Source organism: Idiotropiscis lumnitzeri, chromosome 21 (genome assembly GCF_059441095.1).
Source record: "Idiotropiscis lumnitzeri isolate Australia: NSW breed Sydney's pygmy pipehorse chromosome 21, RoL_Ilum_1.0, whole genome shotgun sequence".
NCBI classification, from domain to species: Eukaryota; Metazoa; Chordata; class Actinopteri; order Syngnathiformes; family Syngnathidae; genus Idiotropiscis; species Idiotropiscis lumnitzeri.
In genome coordinates, this window is record NC_142411.1 from 6,159,315 (window position 1) to 6,179,117 (window position 19,803).

General features: G+C 41.5%; 2 protein-coding genes across 4 annotated transcripts; one reads left to right on the top strand and one right to left on the bottom strand.

Moving 5' to 3' along the window:
- Positions 1-3,038: 3,038 nt before the first annotated feature.
- On the bottom strand, positions 3,039-6,852 carry LOC148316711 (cytosolic 5'-nucleotidase 1A-like). Its single transcript, XM_088286915.1, has 6 exons — positions 6,618-6,852; positions 6,282-6,449; positions 5,057-5,186; positions 4,873-4,995; positions 4,574-4,758; positions 3,039-4,012 (listed from the first exon to the last, which is right to left on the bottom strand). The coding sequence occupies exons 1-6, from the start codon at positions 6,729-6,731 to the stop codon at positions 3,650-3,652; spliced, it is 1,083 nt and encodes a 360-aa protein (XP_088143041.1). The 5' UTR covers positions 6,732-6,852; the 3' UTR covers positions 3,039-3,649.
- Positions 6,853-7,680: 828 nt separating this feature from the next.
- Positions 7,681-19,764, top strand: syt14b (synaptotagmin XIVb). Of its 3 annotated transcripts, XM_088285840.1 has the most exons (9): positions 7,681-7,845; positions 9,726-9,773; positions 11,693-11,839; positions 14,262-14,399; positions 14,849-15,087; positions 15,162-15,599; positions 15,717-15,897; positions 16,025-16,081; positions 16,560-19,764. In XM_088285840.1, exons 1-9 carry the CDS (start codon positions 7,833-7,835, stop codon positions 16,889-16,891), a joined length of 1,593 nt encoding a protein of 530 aa, XP_088141966.1. In that variant the 5' UTR covers positions 7,681-7,832; the 3' UTR covers positions 16,892-19,764. The 3 variants fall into 3 exon arrangements, with proteins under 3 accessions (XP_088141966.1, XP_088141967.1, XP_088141968.1); XM_088285841.1 differs by lacking the exons at positions 7,681-7,845; positions 9,726-9,773; positions 11,693-11,839 and adding an exon at positions 12,467-13,473; XM_088285842.1 differs by lacking the exons at positions 7,681-7,845; positions 9,726-9,773; positions 11,693-11,839 and adding an exon at positions 12,467-13,473 and having other exon boundaries at positions 14,852-15,087.
- The last annotated feature ends 39 nt before the right edge of the window (positions 19,765-19,803 follow it).

The following is a 19,803-nucleotide window of genomic DNA, read 5'->3' on the forward strand; positions in this document are numbered from 1 at the left end:
AACACAAAACTTCCACACAGTGCCAAGACTGGAAGGCCAGAGATGAGCTCTTGACATGGAGGCAGTTTGATTTGTTGGTGAAAAGAGACAGACGGGCTGCGTTACGCCAACATTGGACGTAAACAATGAAATCATAACTCTGACAAAGTTCACGACTTACTCGCTAAAAAACACAAGGTGAGTGTCATGGCTCACGTCTACTACAGTAGGTTACACAACAGCGACATGACAAGAAGGAAGGGGCCTGTCATATATATATTTATATACACACGCTACTAAACACACACACACACGTATACCTCTTCATCATCCTCTCCTTCTATGACCCCCCCCCTTCTTATAAAACACACACACGCCAAGCTGACAGCTCCAAGCTCCGTGGAGAATGAGTCTCGCTTGCATTACAATCGTGCAGGACAGATTCCATTAGCGCTATCTGAAATATGAGCACGGGGAGCGGAGAAGCGGCAGGCAGGCGAGAAGGCAGGAAGGCTTCGGCATTTGCGCTCTTATCAGAGCGGCGAGGGTGAGTGCTGACGCCGACGTCACTAATCCGGACGGCCCGGATTGAGCGAAAGCACGCACAGCGCCGCCGCACACATGCACGCGCTGTTGAAAAGGAGACGTTGGCGCAGGAGAGACAACAAGAAGCTTGTGAAAGTGCAGGGTTTTTTTTTTTTATTATTTTGGGGCCGCACTGAAAGTCCTGATGAGTTTTTGGAAGGTACTCCTTAACCTAAAATAATTGTTTGAGCAACTTTTTTGAGTTTTTATTTAAACTGGAGACCTTGTAAAATTGACAAAAATTGTCAATCCTCATGAAAGTGACGTTTTTTTTTTGTCCCAAACAAATAGCCTCATGTGTTGGGAAGTTTTTCCTGTACTGCCTGACGCAAATTTATTATTATTTTTTTTAAAACATTTAGTTCTTTGTAAACCTCGGTTCCCAAAATTCCAACTGACCTCATTGTAACTAGAAGTACATTCTCTGTTAGCATTACGACAAAAAAAAAAAATGAAAAGGTTAAGGCGAAAGTTTAAGGGTGGTCACGGCTACAAGGGGCTCCTCGGCTCACCTGTGTTTGGCTTTGGTCACATGACATTCTGAAGCTGAGCCCGTAGTCACTGTGACATCAATTTCAGTCGAGAGCAGGTGGCAGTACAGGACAAAATGGCAGCCCCCTGAGATGGTTACAAACGCAGATTTAATCAGGATACCATGTTAAGATTAGTGGGGACACATTGAACATATTACAAAGAAAACTTTTGACTTGACTGTTTGAAAGTTAATTCTCTGTCACAATTCTTACAATTTGCATTGTGACTGTGGTGTTAACAAGTAAAAAGTACAATCACTGTAAGCATTTTTGACAAGAGCATTTAGAAAAACGTTTTCTTGCTCGGTGTGAAAAGAATCATTTTTTTTAATGATATTGACTGAATGGTTCCAAAGTTAAAGTTTGCATTTAGTTGATTGAATGTTTGTTCCTTAAATAAGCAGTTTACTGCATGAACGACTTTACTCTCACTCGATCTCACTCAAACTTTGTGCTATTTATAGGAGCATAATGAGGAGGATTTCACATCCTAAGCTCCATGCTATTTTAGCTGAGAATTCTGTTATTAATTTCATGTTCAATGAGTGATGGACGCTGCCAAACTAATAAGAAAGACTAGAAATATTTAAATAAAACTCACTTGACATAACAGTTTTCATTATGTGTTATTTTAGGCTGCAAAAAAACAGTCAATATGTAAGTATGTATGTATAGAAAGTGACATTTTTGTATGCTGAACATTGTTATTTTACTACCTTTAATACAATTATAATGGCTTGCTTAAAATGGTGTAAAGTACCCCTAAAATGTAATGTTTTTCTTTTTTGTGTGCCTTTTGTTATTCTCCCTACTCAAAATAGAGGCTATTGCAGTATAACAAAGCGGGAGCGCCCTCTTGTGGTTCCATGTTTCATGCACATGTAAAATGAGCATTATAGGAAAGTAAATCAAAGCATCGAAGTGGTTGAAATGAATATTTTCTCCTTGGCTATCTCTGGCGGTCCGCAACACAAAAAACTTGGAAACACTTTATCAACAATGAATATCCATTTTTGGATTGAACAAAATTAGCATATCATTTATACTCATAGCTAGGTTCATTCACGAATGGATTTTATGTTATGTGTTATCGAATCCATTCAATTTAGGCATAATATTTTGGTTAAACTCATTGACCCAGTCTATGTTTTAATAAAACAAGTGTTGAAATGCTAAATTATTGAGGTGAAACGTAAATATAATTAAAATATCTGTTTGGACTTTCTTCCGTTTGCCATTTGCGTCTCATTGTGTCACAGTACGGCATATTAGACCCCACTTTATTCGAATGAGTTTATTTATATGCAGCTAACTATTCCAACAACCATTAGCAAATATTTGAAGGATACAATATTTAAAATACACAAGGCTGTATTTTACAGCATTCTGATTTATGATGGTACGTTTTTAACTGTTACCAGACTACATTATTTTAATTATTTATAAAAGGATAAAAAAAGGGTAAATACACTACTGTGTATGTTATGTTTAATATTCATTTATACTAGTTGTCAGATGAATTTTCTACCAGCAGAGAGCGCTAACAGACTATTTAACAACAACGTGTGTAATTTTAGCTTGTAGCAAAACTACAGAAGGGCGCTGCCCATTTAAAACAACCTATCTGAATACAGAAGTGATTTTAAACATTTAGTCGCAAGGGAAGCAACGTAAAACATACTTTAGAATGAGGGGTTCACTGTCAATAAAGAATTATACTTCACCTCTATTTAGTTAGACTGTCGTTTGAGCGACTCTAGGTTAAAAAAATTAAAAAACTAAAATAATCTTCTTTGCGGTTCTTCACGAGAAAGGCGGATTGCGTTTTCTGGCACACAGCGCCATCTCCTGTACATAAGAGACATAGCAATCAATAGGTGTCAGTGATTTCAAAGTATATCGGTAATTAAAAAAAATTGGCACAAAAGACAAAATAAATAATTCAACGAGTGACTGACGCCTTTATTTCAAACATGACACAAAACAAGGTAGACGCAATCTCAAAAGTCTACTTAAGTGCTGACAGGAAGTAACCATTGAACGCTTGGATATCACGTCGAGTCATACATAATCTTGAACGAATTTTTACCCACACCACCCACATAAAAAAAAAAAAAAAAAAAAAAACGGCACATTATAAGATGTTGGAAAAGAGTGAAACGTAATAAACAACTCACAGAGTCTGACTGTGACAATAATGAGTGTGCTTGACCAGTAAAGGCAGTAACAACAGAGGGGATCAGTGTTTCTGGTTTAAAAAAAAAATCATTCATTCATTGATTTATTTTAAATATCGCTTCTCCTCACAGCGTGAGGGGGAGCTAGAGTCAATCTCAGCTTTAAAATACACAGCAATGTACTTTCAAAAGTTATTTAAAAAAATATAAAATAAGAAAGACCTATTGACTAAAAAAAGACCTATTCCTTAACAAAAGTCTTTTGCAAACTGCAAAAATTATCACAAGGTGGTATTACAAAAAAAAATCATCTTTTTTCGAAGCATATAACAGTGTAGTACACATTCAAAGTGCCATCTTTTGTCCTTAAGCAGTTCACTCCTTTTTCGGCTGCTCGATGAGTTTGCCTCTGTGGTACTTCTGTCCAATCCCGTACGGGACGTGAGCGGAGATAGTGCCCAGTTCCTTGGCCCCCTCAATGTGGAACATCTGGTCGTCAAAGTAGATGTGCGGTTTTATCTTCTGCAACAGGGGGCCTTTAGGGGCGCCGGCCAGGAAGAGAGCCTCGTCGATCTCAAGGCCCCAACTGCGAAGGGTCTTCAGCACTCGAGCCCCGGAGCTAGCGGCGCTCCGGGCGGTGACCAGGAAGGTTCTGATGGGGCAATCCAAACGCTCGTTTTTGGCATAGAATTTTCTCTGGAGCTTCCCCAAAGCCTCCAGAAAGCACTTCAAGGGGCCCTGAAAATATCACACAAGTGTTGAGTTCATTAACATGTTGTTAATGTCACACCTGGTTTAGAATTAATGGTGGCCAGTACGGACTTGTTTTTTTTTTTTTATTCCTATATTTGGCAGAATAAAATTCCGATTGCCAATGCATTGGCCGACTAATTGAAAAAAATACATAATAAATACATTTTTTTTTGGTTCCTCAATTCTTACAACAATAAAGAGGGAGATTTCATTGTTCACTTTAGTATTTAACTTAAAAAGAGAGAACATCAGCGAAAATGTTTTGCTTTTTTTGGGGGGGTATTGAATAAGAATTGTTCGATCTTCTTTCTTCTATATGGCAGCAAAGTACCACTGAAATAAATGTATTTAAAATAAACCAGAAAGCTCATGTATAAAATTAATTAATTAATTTTATTTATATTTAAAGCGGGCCGTGCATTTGGTACATGGGCTTTTGGTGGGACTCAGCCGATAAAATCCACCTCTTAAACAACGACCATTTTATTCCTTAAAAAATAACCCATTTAAATGTAAAATGTCTCCTTTAAAAACTCGAGCAGGTACCTGAGCAAGTGGTTTGTTCTCAAATTCCTTCTCGTGCTCAAAAAAGCTATCCAGGCCGCTCTGCTTAACGATGATCTCCGATTCATCCGAGAAGAGGACGGCATCGCCATCGAAAGCCACCCGAAGCTGATTGTCGCACAGCTCGTTCTCCGTCTCGGGCATGAACATTGTGGCCGCGGCAATGCCTGAACAGAATTTATGAAAAATATATTTTTTTAAATTATATGCAAAAAAATAAGCGCATAAACGTGAAGGGCAATGTAATATCTTATTTAGAATGAAAAGGTGGCACCACATGCCTTCATCAATGGCCTCTGTGACCTTCTCAGCGTCCTTGGAGAGATACAGATTGGTCATGTAAGCTTTGAGGTAGCCGATCGGACTTTGCCCGCCGGTCATACAAAATCTCTCAATGGTCAAATCTGGAAGAAAGAGTAGTTAGCAGATCAGTGCTTTTCTACATCCCACCAAAATTCAACGTACCGTAGTGATTGATGCTGTTGATGAGGCGCACGCCAACTTGGGCGTGGTTGTTGGTCATGAGGACAATGTCGAACAACTCCTCGCTGTCCGGGTAGAGCTTTCTGAGCTGCGAGTTGACCGCCATCAGTGCCTGCGCGTTGTAAGAGCGTGGTGAATTTTTTATAAATCATTCAAAATGTGATGCTCGTGACCCAGCTGCCAGACCAATAATTTCATCCGATTCATTTTTACCATTCTTAATGCTAACTTATACCGCAAAATAGAAAAGATGAAAATTGACAATAACTATCTCCGTTGGGGACCTTCTCTGCCTTTTCTTCATGCTTTTAATTACTCCATAACTATATCCAGTCTGCCGCTGTGCTGCTCAAGGTCAGTCTTACGATTACAACAGCTATTGTTATGCGTCTGGTGTGCTTCGTTGAATACGTCACACTCTCTGTCGCGTTTCAAAACTGCACTGAGCTCCGGGACCACAAGACTCAATTAACAGCTAAACCATGTTGGGAGAATTTCATCTCTGTGGATCTGTTTCAGAACATTCTTTCAGCATTAAACACAATGGAGGAACTTGTTAACTGACAGCGACGAATCACAACGGCTTACACCTGATTGCTTTATTCTACATGCAACTTCCTCATGTTACACAAGCAAGGCATTTCAGAAATGCGCTTTGGAAAGCGAACGAGTCATTTACATTATTTAACACCCCTAGAAGATGTTGAGACACTAACAGATGTTTTACAAAAAAAAAGTCACCCCCGCTTCATTCTAAACAGCAATATGCCATGTTTTGATGAGTGTGGTGGACCTTGAATTTCAGGTTGAGATGTGTGGTGTGGAAACCTGTTAGTGAATTTTTGTGACATTGACAATCACAATTTTGAGTCTTCGGTGTCAGTCTTCATGCATGTTTTAAAAATATTTACAACAGTGAGAAATTCCACTCAAACAAAGTAAGACACGTAAACCCACACAGAATCCCAACCCCCAAACTCACAACTATGTGGCAGACGTGCTTGTGCTTCTCTCTTCTTATACAATAACTGATCTCAGTAGGAATTTAAAACTGAACAAGGAAGTATGACAATGTGGACTGCGTTCAAATTTGGACAATCCTGTGAACATAGAGCGCTGTGAGACCAAGTGAAGCATTTCAAGCACCACACCCTGCAAGCAAGCAAGTACCCTGCAGGGACTTGCTGTCAAATGCCTGCGAGCTCACCTTGACGAATGGGAAAGCAGGTCCTGGCTTCAAAGGCTCATTCTCGTGTTCGACCTGATAGGCCACGTATCTCTCCACTCCTTCCTTTTCATAGATGAGCCTCTCTGCCACCATGTTGAAGAGGGTCCGGGAGGACACGGCGATGGTGACCGCAAACCTGGGTTTAGGCTGGACAGTCAAAATCATCAACTTAAAATAAATTGTCACTAACGTCACTTTTGAGAAACACAGTCGCTTGCAGCTGTTATGAAAACACTATATAAATAATTATGTTTTTTTAATTGTGTATAACAATTACGTGAAGTTAAAGCTCGCGCCTCCAACTTGCGTACTTACCGGTCTCGGTTTGTTTGTTTTGAGTTGTTCGAAAAACGCTTTGGGCGCCGCCCAGTCTTTCTCCTCCTCTTTGTCCCCCTCTTGACTTGACTCGTTTATCTTTATATCGCTCATTTTCCAAAAGGAAAATGCTAGACAGCGCTGAGGAAAAGTCTATCCACAAAACGAGGAGAAAGAAAAAGAAAAAAAAGTTTGCGGAAGCGTAACAAAAATATAGTGGGCGTGTCGCTACCATGACGTCACCAGCCGGCTGGCATTCTTGTGCCAATTCCGGAAGCGAACGCCCCCTTTTTAATGGACTGAAACGTTTTTTTATTTTACGTTTTGTAACATATCCGTATTTGACTTTTTTCTAAAAAAATGCACTAACAATCTTGTGACCTTTTAAATGATTGGTTAAAATATCTCAACAGCAAAACAGTTGATACTCAACTCTACTTTCATGATTCTTCATAATCATATTTGCACTTCCACCGTTCCACATAGTAATACGTAATATTTCTCTACCAAATAATATTAATTCTTGAAATGGGAACAGTCTCAGTCTTTATTTTTGCTACTGAGAGAATTGTTGGGTTTAACATCAATAGACAAAGAGTAGATTTCCATTTCCATTTTTTTCCCCAGGTACCTTATTTTCATCTGGATCTGATCTATACCTTTGAAGAAATTGTTTTAATCCACCCATTTTTCACGTGAGTAAATGATGGAACATGTGACAGATGTGTTTTATCTCCCAAGACGTTCCAGCAATGATTCTAACTGACTGCGCAGAATATTTAAGCTTTCGGTTTTGTGCCATCCTTGAATGTATTTTTTAATGCAAGCGAGTCATTTGCGCTGGAAAAAAAACCACAGTAATGTTATTAGGATGTTTGCTTCAAACACTTTGTTGTTGGGTTAGAATATTGGATGTTTCATACTTTGCACATGCATTGAAACATTTTATGAATGAAATATATTACGACCGCGTAATAGCATTTTTTGTCATTCACACGATCGTGTACCCCCTAGAGGTACTGATGAAAAATTGTGGCATTGAAGTAGCCTATCCCTGGTCTAGTTTATGACTGCAGTGGTCTGCTGCAGTCATATTGCACAATACAGTATAACACGGTATGTATCTCACGTATGAATGACTTCAATGTGTTTACAAGAACACCATCACGCCCCCCTCCCCTCCCTCACACTTGGTAGAGTCCGGGACGGAGCATCATGGCGGTGGACGGTAAGCGTTTGTTCTCAGGTGTTCTATTGGGGGGTGGTGATGGGGGGCGTGCATGGGAGACTCTCATGAAACTTTAGTGCGGGACACAGTGACGTCTTCGTTTAAAAGCACATTTATTATGTTTTTAAAACGTGGGTGGGTGTTTTTTGGGGAGGGGAAGGGTGGTGGTTTTCGTGGGGTGCTGCATGATACTGATGAACGTTACAATCCCGACACGGGATGCGCTTGTGCTCGTCAAATCACGATGGAGTGGTGCGTTCAGGTGCTCCCATTCACGTTTGTAACACAACCGAACGAATGCGTGATTCATATTCATTATTGGAATTAACTTGATCCGCAATTCACGTGGGTTCGGGCGTGCCGTACCATCAGGTGCGAACACTTTTGCTTTGGTGGGACTATATTGGTTAGCGGACGGCGACGGATTGTTTTCGCCGTGAAATTGTACGTACAAAGGACGTGACCCACGTGGTGTGTTCACGGTCTCCTTCAAAAGGTTGTTTCAATGGAAAATGACAAACGAGGAGTGGAGTGGCACGTGCGTTGCACTGTCCCGCTGTGGACATTGTGTCACGTGTCATGTGTGCACCACGGATCGTGCACAACTCAATGACACTTGAACGGGATGTGCACTTTTACGATTCTTGTTAGTGGTGCACACGGATCTTGCATTGGTATTATCATGTAATACATGTATATTGAAGTATAATTTTATTATAGCATAGAAAATATCCAACACGGATTAGCATGTGGAGGGATCACATCTGGGTCTTTATTACTGCCTGGTAGGTGCTGCTGTTTTGTTTAGCCACATAGTTCAACTGGGCTAAGCAGTAAAAAATAAGTAAAGCAATAAAGTGTGAATAATAATAGAGGCATTTGTCCATCAGTGAATTATGCACCCACTGACTGGTAGAGTATAATATTCATAATGCATGTCCATTAATACATAATGTTAGATCATCTTTAGTACTGAGCAGGGAATTTATTTATAACATGCAGCATGTCTCCAAGCTTTCATTCATCTGTGTTGACATGCTTCAGTTGCTGCTGTTTTGGATGGCACCAAATGGGTTCAGCCGTTAATTTTTGTGTTTGTGTGCATGTAAACGATAGTACCCATGGAGAAAGATCATTGCAATAAGCATGCATAAAAATGCTTTCCTCTCATATTACTGCCTTTCATCAGACACGTCACGAAAGTGGTGCTCAGTGTTTTGCTGATTGCGACACTTTTTTTTTTGGCGTTTGGCCTGTGGATGAATTGCCCTGCAGAGAGTTTTAAGTGATTGGGCCTGAGTGCTTGTGTCAACGTTTCGACAGAAAAACAAATCAGCCTCTATTTATTTGGATTCATCTGCTCACAACACTTCGACTCCATGTGAGGTTGCATTTGTGTCATTGAGTGAACAAAACGAACGTCCATTAAGACCGAACGGCACGATACATTACATAATAGTAATCATTTGAAAAAAGTGTATTGAATCTGATCATGATTGGAAAAAATGAGTACCAACCACAGTCAACTGATACTGCAAATAAATATGGAACTTTTCTCACAGCTTGACGGGGTCTTTGCCAGGTTGGGTTCCGTAGAGCTTCGTTCCGAACTTCAAAATGAAACATCCAGATTTCTCAATGCATTTAAACATTAAATGTTTTTCAACCAGAGTTTGCCAAATTTATTTGAGCCAATACAAATATTTTACACTACATTACATAAAAAAAAATCTCATGGCACTACACCAAACAAAATTATATAAAAAAAAAACAAAAAAAACTCCTAGTTCCTAAATTTCATGCAAGGTGGCATGAACATCTGTCAGACATGAAAATATGCTTTGACTGTACCTGTAATCCTATTTCTCATCTCTCACCAGGGGGCGGGAGGAACTGCGGCGTTCACGAGCTCATCTGCGCCCGACGAGGTAACGCCAAGTGAGCACGCCACGTCTTGATGTTCCTCCATGTGTTTGGCGCACTTCTGATTTGGGAGTTCCTTCCCTTGACATGTCGCTGAATTATGAATGATGGATCAAGTTTAAGTTCACTTCAGCAAAAGGAGGCGGCAACGTGTTCATGATTTATTCAGACGGAGAGGTTTTGTATATGAGGGCCATGTGTAAGCAACCATCACCGGTACCTTTTTTTTTTTTTTTTTAAACAAGCACATCTTATTTCCCTGCATCATTGGAGAAGTTAATAAAAAAACAGAAGATGGTATCAGATTAATAAGGTTATCTTAAATTGAGGAATTGAGGAAAAGAAAAGCCCCCCCCCCAAAAAAAAAACTGTTGAAATTTTAATATTCAGAGAAAAAAGTCCTAATTTTACAAAAATATTTTTTTAATATTTACTAATACAGTATTTTTGTCACTACACTAAAATAAAGGCATAATACACGTAAAAAAATAAAGCTAACCGATTGACCAAAATTACAAATACAAATCGCAGCCAACGTTATGATTATAATATTGCAGGTATTTTTGTGCAAAATCATTTTTATTGCAAAATTGTGTCAGTAGTAATTACCTGCTTACCATTTTTTTTTTGGGCAATTTCTTTCCCCCGGTTTGAACTTACCGATATTTCTGACTTACCGTATATTGAAAATTATGTCATGAATAAAGAGATTTTGTCACAGTACTGTTAAAAGAAAAAAAATTAACCATAATCAAAATAATGGGTGTTATATTTAAAAAAAAAAAAAAAAAAAAGTTTGGTGTTTTCTAAGGTTGGCTCCCTCATCTCCACTTTCCAACATACAAGGGCTGAGAGGTCAACTTACCTGAGGGCTTTAAATTATTCAGCCATTGTTGCCATATCGGATAGGAGTACGAGCTCGCTACATGTATGCGGTATATTTCCTTTAATCGGGCGACTGGCTGTGCTAGCGTTTACGAATCCTTTACTATCTACTAGAGCATACTAGGAGGAGCTTCTTTGGAAATAAGTGCGACTTGAAAGAGGATTTTCAGATGGTAAGACAACTGCGGCAGAGGATTCTTTATCTGTCAGGATTGAACTTTCCGTCACGTGTGCTGTTCACACCTCCAACTTGCTGATAAATGAACGAGATTAGTAATATTAAATATTTTACGCTGCATTGAAAGAAGTTTTGTCGTTATGACACGACTGCTTCTCGTGTAACCTTTGTGTGACCCGGCATTCATGCGTGTGTGAAAATCGGTCTGATTAACGAAGAAGGCGAACTGCGGCGCTTGTGAGTTTAACTAGGTCTACAATGCAGTCAGATGGCTCTTATAAAAATAGCGCAGGCATGATTTCATGCACCACGACTGGCCTACATACAGAGCTGCTGCGCCTTAGAAGTGGAGAGAACTCTGATTGCCGCAGCAGTCCCCGACGAGGACCGTTCTCGTTATTATTTACGTCGTGTAAACTTGCTCTTTACTCATTCACCACCAGCTGAGTAAAATAAAATATTTGTATTGATTTGTTTTTTTTTGGGGGGGATGCTTTGTTTGAGTTTTTTTTTTTTTATTAGTATTGGGTTTTTTTTATTTTTATATTTCTTGTGTGGCTGTTTAGAAACAAATCACAAATAAGTATTGTCAAGTAAAAATTCAACAAAAACTATTTTAAAATATTTTTTGGGATTGTTTAGTACACAATACACACCATTATTTGTTTCTAAACATCCACACAAGAAATATACTAAATTTAAAAAAAAACCTAAAACTAATAAAAAACTAAACTCAACCAAAGCATTTTCAAAAAAAAAAAAAAAAATCAATACAAATATATTTTTTTACTCAGCTGGTAGTGAATGAGTTAAATAAATCACACATTTTTCCTTTCCCATCTGTGCTTATCTCGTCCTCAGTGTCTCCTGAGCTTGTGGGCGTCCTGTCGTCCATCGCTGCCTTCATGGCCGTGATGGCTCTGTTTTTTCTTTACCTCAGCAACAAACTGTCAGTGGACACCCCGGACAAGGTGTCACATCTCAGTGGTTATCAGAACAACAACGCAGGTAATACACACACACACACACACACACACACACACCCACACACACACACACACACCCACACAGCGCAATGGCTGCTTTTTGCACATTCGCGACACAGATTGATTTTTACTGCAGTTGGTTGCCTTCCTCGCAATCTCTGTTGTAGTTCGTCTTCAAGTGTTTGGATCCATTGAGGGAATAATTCTCTCTGTGTGCACCAAGATTATAATTTGAAAACTAACAACTACCTAAAAATTAAATTGAAAAAATAAAATAAAATAAATAAATAAAATAAATAAATATAATAAATAAATAAATACAAAATAGATTTTTATTAACGCATAAAAAGCTGCATCTTACATTTATAAAACTTATAAAATATAATTTCAGCGAAAAATGGTCTGTTCTTATCTAGCTTTCATCGAGCGTTACATCATGTCGGTAAACTTTACGACGAGCAGCAAATTGGTAGCTTGAGAACAATTCTTCAGAAAAGCGGCCGCAGGCTCATTGCCCATCCCGGTTATGTTTATGGTAAAACTTCACATAAAACGGAACCGATTAATGGCCTTTCCATTAATTTCCCTGGGTAATGATTTGAGATAGTTTTTTATTTTTTTTTTATTTGGTCACGGAACAAATTAAATTCAATAGTAAAGGTCCCACTTTAATACTGCATGAATTTCACTTTTAGAATTGAACTACTAAAATCATTTGTTGTCAAAGTATATTTGGACTTGTCCGAGTGCAAATGTGACATAGCCGTGGCGTGCATCTCTCTAACGACTACATGTCCGTGTCAGTGTCCGTGATGAGCTAACCTGACAGTGAACCCAGTGACGAGATGGCCTTCTTCAAGAGCTTTCAGCAGAACCTCCCGTCCGTCAACATTTCCTCCATCTTGGACTCCGTCAGTAGCAAAGTGGACGACCTAGCTAATGCTGTCAGTGATGTCACATACGCCGTCAGCGACCAGCTAACCGAACAGGTCAACACCATCATCAACAAGGTCCAGGAGGAGGAGGACGGAGAGCAGGAGTCGTCCACCGCGCAGGACGGGAAATCTAGAAGCCTGTGGCCGGAAACGACAAGTTCAAGCTCGAAAAACAACCAGAATTGCGACGCGGACGACGCGCAAAGCCAGTTAGAGTGGGAATGGAGGGACGGGTGCTGGCGGGTGAAGAAGACGGAAGCCGAGTTAGCAGAGGAAGAGAGGAGGAAGAAGGAGGAGAAAGAACTGCTGGAAAAGAGGGAGCAGAGGAGGAAAGAGAGGAGGGAGAAGCGCTTGGAGAAGGCTGGGGTGACCACCAAAAATGTAGAGCCACACGAAGAGGACGCAGAAGCTGATGACTTTCCAAAAACAGACAAAGAAGCGAGTCAAGCCGAAGACACAATCCAGCCTGGTGGACATGAAGCGCACGATGAACCTCCTCCATCGTCAGGCAATGAAAGCGAGAGGAGGTCATCTGAGCAGAAGGAGGAAAAACACGAGTCAGATGAGGAGGACATGTGCAGCCTTGAAAAAGAAAATGACGATGAAGAGATGTTGGATTCCTCTAGAACCAAAGCGAAAAAGAAAAAAAAGGAGAAAGCAGCTAAGAAAGCAGAGAAAGAGGCAAAGAAGAAGCGCAAAAAGAAAGACAAAAGCCAACAAGGTTAGAGGGTGTGCGACTTGGCTGCTTTCAACCTTCCCTCCTTGAAATTCCCTTTACTGGATCGGACATGGTCACTCGATTATGTTTCGATCGTTTCTTGACTCTTGGTGGTGGTTTTTCATTTGGAGGACCAAAGCCAGCAAGGAATTTCAACTTTTTTTCCCCCCCAGCAGTCTCATGTCTTCCTTTCATAGTGTTTCTCTTGGCCGCACTTCTTCTAATATTTGTAAGTGGAGCCTTATAATGTGTTTCCATGTCAATCTAATCCACTCAGCGCCTTCAGAATCACCCGTAGTGCGGCTTGGTTTAACATAAACCATACTCGGAACTGCACTGTTTCTTTAACCAGTCAGAGTTCAAAATTCTTAATATCAACATTTTTCTATACTCTGATTGGTCAAGTTCGACTTCAATAAATATTAATTCTGAAATGCTCCAGATCAGGTGTGGGCAAACGACAGCCCGGGGGGCCACATGCGGCCCGTTAAACGTTTTAATCCGGCCCGCCAAACTTGAAAAAAATTAAATGAATATTAAATTAAAAAATTTAAAATTATTATTTTTTCTCTAGAGGTGAAGTTACCAAAACACTCCATCCATCTGCTCCTGGTCCGGCCCCTCTGTCAAATTTTAGAACCCATTGTGGCCCGCCAATCAAAGCGTTTGCCCACCCTTGCTCCAGATAATACACATGGCGCAGTTGTGTGTCGTTATATACACTAATATATGGCCTGACTTTGATTCTGACCAAAATTATTTTTGTTTTTTTTGCCTGTGTGTTCTATCAGAAGTAGTTTTGACAGACAGCGAGGAGGACAGAGACCCAGAGCCTGTGGTCCAGTCCAACGTGACCACAGCGTGCAGCAGCACAAACAAGGAGGCGACAGAACTGGAAGGCTACAGCAGTGAGGCCTCCAGTGTACATGGTGAGTGTCACTTCAACAGATATGTTGTATTATGTGTCGTAAACTGCAAAAATAAAAAAAAATAAAAAAAAAAGGTTGGCTGCGAATAATATATTTTAGCATAATCCTGAATGGAACGAATCAGATTTCATGCAAGTACAGAGTCGTGAAAATCCCATTTTGTGAAAATGCTGAGAGAAGATACTCTTATTTGCATGTTGAATGGGAGTTTATTGGATGGAGGGGAGCTCTTTTCATTCCAAATTTTAAATGGGGTTTTTGTTAAATTTTCAGGGGGATTACCGGAATCAATTCAGTGTTGTTTTACTGAATGACAACAAGCCTCAGGCCTAGTTTCAAATGGAACCACGATGTTCTATTGTCGTGAGTTTGCTTAAATAGAGTAAAATGTTAGTGTGGAATGACGTCACTCACCTCACTTTGACATCTCCGTGTGTTGGCGGTGAAAGTAGCCAGCAGCATCCAGACATTAAAGAAAGCGCCGTCACTCTCGGAGGGCCAGCCTCCTCCCTACCAGGACCGGGTCTCGGTGGCCCGCGTGTCCTCCTCCCGCTCCCGAGTCCGCAGGGGGTCATCCTCTCAGCGCTGCTCCAGTGAGGCCAGCGTGGATCAGGACACGGAGAGCTACTTCAACAAAGGCGGCGAGGAGGACATACCCAGTGACAGCACAGCTGTGGTGGGGCCGGAGGTGAGTGGAAGGTTCCTGTTTGAAAAAGAACAGAATTATCCGTCGCCGGTCCTGAATGTAATTTTTTATTTTAGGACAGCTCTGGTCCACTGCTCCCTTCAGCCTACGAGCCGGAGCCCCTCGCCAAGTACGGCACGCTGGATGTGGCCTTTGAGTACGACTCCAACGAGCAGTGGCTGGCCGTCACGGTCACCGCGGCGACGGATATCCCAGCTCTCAAACAGACAGGCAACATCTCGTGGCAGGTCCACCTCGTCCTGCTGCCCACCAAGAAGCAGCGGGCCAAAACGGGCGTCCAGAAGGGCCCGTGTCCGGTCTTCACCGAGACGTTCAAGTTCTCCAGAGTGGAACAGGAGGCGCTGAGCGACTGCGCCGTTCGATTTCGCCTGTACAGCATCAGAAGGATGAAAAAAGAGAAAGTCCTGGGTGAGAAGGTGTTCCACCTCACCAAGCTCAACCTGCAGGGGAAAATCGCTCTGCCTGTGACCTTGGAGCCTGGCTCAGAACTTACAGTGAGCGCTTTTTATCAGTTTACTCCATGGAAGCACTTTTTGTCTGAAGCAGGGGAATAATAATAATAATTAAAATAAACAATTTTTTTTTTTAACCGCTTTGAATATGTTCCTCAGGGTTGTGGCTCGATGGTGAGCGTGTCCCGCAGCGCAGGGGCCGTGTCCTACCGCTCCACCGAGGACTCGTCCTCGCCGGAGATCCTCCTGGGCCTCGTGTACAACTCGGCCACGGGACATCTATCCGCCGAGGTGATCCAGGGGAGTCACTTTAAAAGCACGGCATCCGATAAACCCGTCAGTAAGTGAAGCAGCTTCGAATGATCGAATTGTTTGCGTGACATTCTTCGCAACTGCTGCAACCTTTTTGGCTCCGCGTGCTGCTTTTCACCTCTGCCTCTCCTCATTTCCAATCTTGTGTGCCACAGATGGTCTGTTTTGTTGTATTAAGCATTTCGTTGGGGGACAGCTTTATATAATGAGAGGTAAGAACCTACTTGGTAAAAATATCAGTAGAAGTAGGGGCTGTACAGATCAACTTTGTAAGCTTGACGTCGGCAAAACACAATTAGTTGTCAAATTCAAATATTTGTTTGAGTAGTTTGATTAAAAAAATGAACTTAAATACTGGACCACTTACTTACAAATCAGATGAAGGACAAAAATGTTATTTTAGATATGATCAAAATACATGTAAAATATGTGCTCTTAATATACTGCATTTTTGATAAATGCGTGCAAAATTTGGCGAGCTTTCATTCATATGTAGGCCCTCAAAAACGCAACTCATTCGGGAGGATAATAATTCCTTGTTCAGCCCTATTTTCTATCATGTTTTTATTTTATTTATTGAGGTACAATTTATGGTTGTAAACCTCCGAGACTTGTTGCTGCAATGTGACGCTCGCTGCAATGCTCACAGTCCACCACTTGATGGCGCTCTCCCAACATCCTCCCTTGCAGACACCTACGTGACGCTGACCATGCTGGACTCCAAAGGGAAGGAGATGTCCAAGTTCAAGACCGCCGTGTGCCGAGGGCAGCCCAGCCCCGCCTACAAGGAAACTTTCGTCTTCCAGGTGACGCTCTTCCAGCTGTCTGACGTGTCGCTGGTGCTGTCGGTGTTCTGCCGCCGCAGCAGCATGAGGCCCCGGGAGCGCCTGGGCTGGGTCTCCTTGGGACACAGCAGCACCAGCGAGGAACAACTGGCCCACTGGACCGAGATGAAGGAGGCTGAGGGCCAACAGGTGTGTCACTGGCACACACTCACCGACACAAAGAGCCTGATTTACTGAGTGTCCTGATTTACTGAAGGGCGCCAACTTGATTGCTCACGCTAACAGATGTGGAAGCTACGCTACTAACCGGCAGCATCCAGGAACGCTCCTGCCAAACATGACCAAAACATTTTGCACGTTGTGAGATAAATAATTTAAAAATTGGGATTATTATTAATAGACAAATAATGCGATTTACCAAACCTGAGACAAATTGCGACAGTGTCATAATTGTGGCGAGGAAGCAGTACAGGCAAAATGCAATCCAAATTTTCAATTTATAGCGCACATATGAAACAGGGTGGACCAAAGTGCTGTACAATTCATTCAAAACCTCGGAAAGTGAATTCAGTGAGTTTAGTTTCGAAGAACTGGAAGAAGACTGCCCATTTGGAAACAAGTTGACAATTTTTGGGGGCAGTTGGTTACTCTGTTCGAAGGCTCCTGAGCAGAGGGTGTCTCCTCTGTGTTTTCAAAATGAGAGCCAACGGGGGAGGACATTTTCATCTTCCTGAACATTTTTGAAACGGCAGAAGCAAAAACTATCGTGACATATTGCCGAGTCAGCAATGCAATTTTGAAGCTAGAGTGATCTAATGGCTGAGTCACAAGAAGGAGTCCTGCCTTATAACCGATGGCAAATCTCTTTTCAACTCTGCATTTCCTGGGCAATTTCAGCTCGCGGTGACAACTGGTTCTCTCCCAGAGCAGTTTTCCGAGTGTTGATCACGCCTCCGATGCCCACGAACAGCTTGCGTAATCTGTTAGCATGAGCGTGCAATTTAGCGCCTGCTATTTGGGATCTTTGTAAATCAGGCCCATAATGTCGGAAAAGAGGCGGATGCTACCTGTTGAGCCCTTGTGGGTGGAAGTAAAAAAATCCTGAAGGAGCCATGAAGAAAGTGACGACTTTTATAGTGGATGTAAAAAAAAAAAAATAGAACACACCCCTGTTAAAAGACAAGATTTTTTTTTTTTATTAGACTAGCGTGGGAATTAAAGCAGCTTTGGCCAGAGTGGGGAGATTTGAACTCAGAACCTCAAAGCTGTGAGGCAGATATGCTAACCACTGTATGTTATTTCCCCATAGCATTCCATTAAAACGGGATTGGAACGAATCAGAGAAAGAAAAAAAAAATTTGTATTTTAACAGGGTCGAGTGTCCACAATCATGCCTGCAGTAATTTGCATGCAATCTGCAGCAAACGTTTACAATACGAGGAGCCTTTCCAACGCAGCAAAAAGTCATGCTCGGTACCTTAAGGACTGAAGAGCACGGGGCCGGCGGGCTCCTCCTTTTGCAGCCACCAGCATAGCAGACACTTCACGGGTCACAGCCAATGCCATGCAAAAACACATTGACTGTTAAAAAAAAAAAAAAAAAAAAAAGGGGCCTATACTACATGCTGCAACTACACTCACAAGCTGTGCTTTTTTTTTTGTACAGTTTCTTGACATGCATTATGCAAGCTCACCCTTTTTTTTGTTACGAGTCAAAAAGGTTTACCAGATTTCCACAATGAACTCGCAAAACTGGCTACATGTCATGCGAGGGAGCGGAATCAAACCATGTCTCTGCAGTCTTCCAGAAAGAATCGGGCGCAGCTGCTCGGCGAGGGTTATCCAAGTGCAGCTCGTCTTCTCGTGTCAAAACGCACCGAGCCTCTTTCAACCAGTCAGCCATCTAACAAGTGGGCCGAGTTCACTCATGCACAGCACTTTCTGCGGAGAGATATGCAAACCGCCGTGTCGGCCGTCTTATTTCACTGAAAAAACTGAGCATCCATCTGTGGAACCTTTAAAGACAAACAAACTAAAATTGCCACAAAATTCCAGTGACTCAACTTAATTCATGACAAAAAGCGGCTAGAATGAGTCATTAAAAAAAATGGGCTTCAAATTTATCACCTCTCTCAGCTTACTAAACAAAACTATAAAATTTCCGTGGGAGTGACGATGCCGTACTTGTACAAATCTCTTAACTCAAATGGAGACAGACAATAAAAAAAGCACTCACGCATATTTTCTTTGTCCTCCGCATAGAACTAATATTACTGCCGTACAGAGAAGCCAAGAGAGGAGCTGTGTCTCCAGTGCGGTGTAGTTACAGAATAAATTATGTTCAATTTTAGAGTTTCCACAATTGGGAGTAAAACATACCAAACCTTTAGAAGAGCATTTTCCCTCCGCGTGGGTCTAGAAAAATATTTCCTTTCGTGTCAGGGTGGCACCCAAGCTGAGTCTTCCTGCATGGAATAATCTGTCACACATTCAACAGAAATTACTTCACGACAATGACATTCATGAATCAACGAAAAGATGACTCGCTTAAATCAAGACAAAAAAATGTCAAAATGATGTTAATATATATTTTTTTATTTCCATTCACCTGCCTTTTTGTCTCCTGCTGGTTCCGAATAACGAGCCATTTTACCACGCGCCCGAGGATGGGATTTACTCGGTGCACCTTGCAGAATGACTGCAACATTCCGCAGAAATGTTCCCCTGCTCCGAGCCGTGGAAAACCAGCTGTGCCACAAGTCCCCACCCCGAGGGCGGGTTAAAAAAAAACAAAAAAAAAAACAGCCGAACCGTTTAGTGCCTCAGATGGGGTTGTAGAGTCAGGAAGTCTTCTATTAAAAATGTGAAGGGGCATCGGAGCCGTGGAGAAGTTTGAAACTTTTAAGGAAAAAACTGCCACCTAAATTTGTCCCTCCTGCCGATTGAAACGTTTAGAGACAGCAACACGCCCCTGAGAGGAAAATGGCACGAGCTAGTTTTCCTTGGCCCTCCATCGACAAGAGACTCCAATGTCCTGTCATTTTATTGCATGTGTCAATTAAAAAAAAAAACAAACAAACAACATATTCAATAAATATACAGAAACTATGGACTCGCGTATGTTTCTTTAAAAAGCATCCCGACACGAG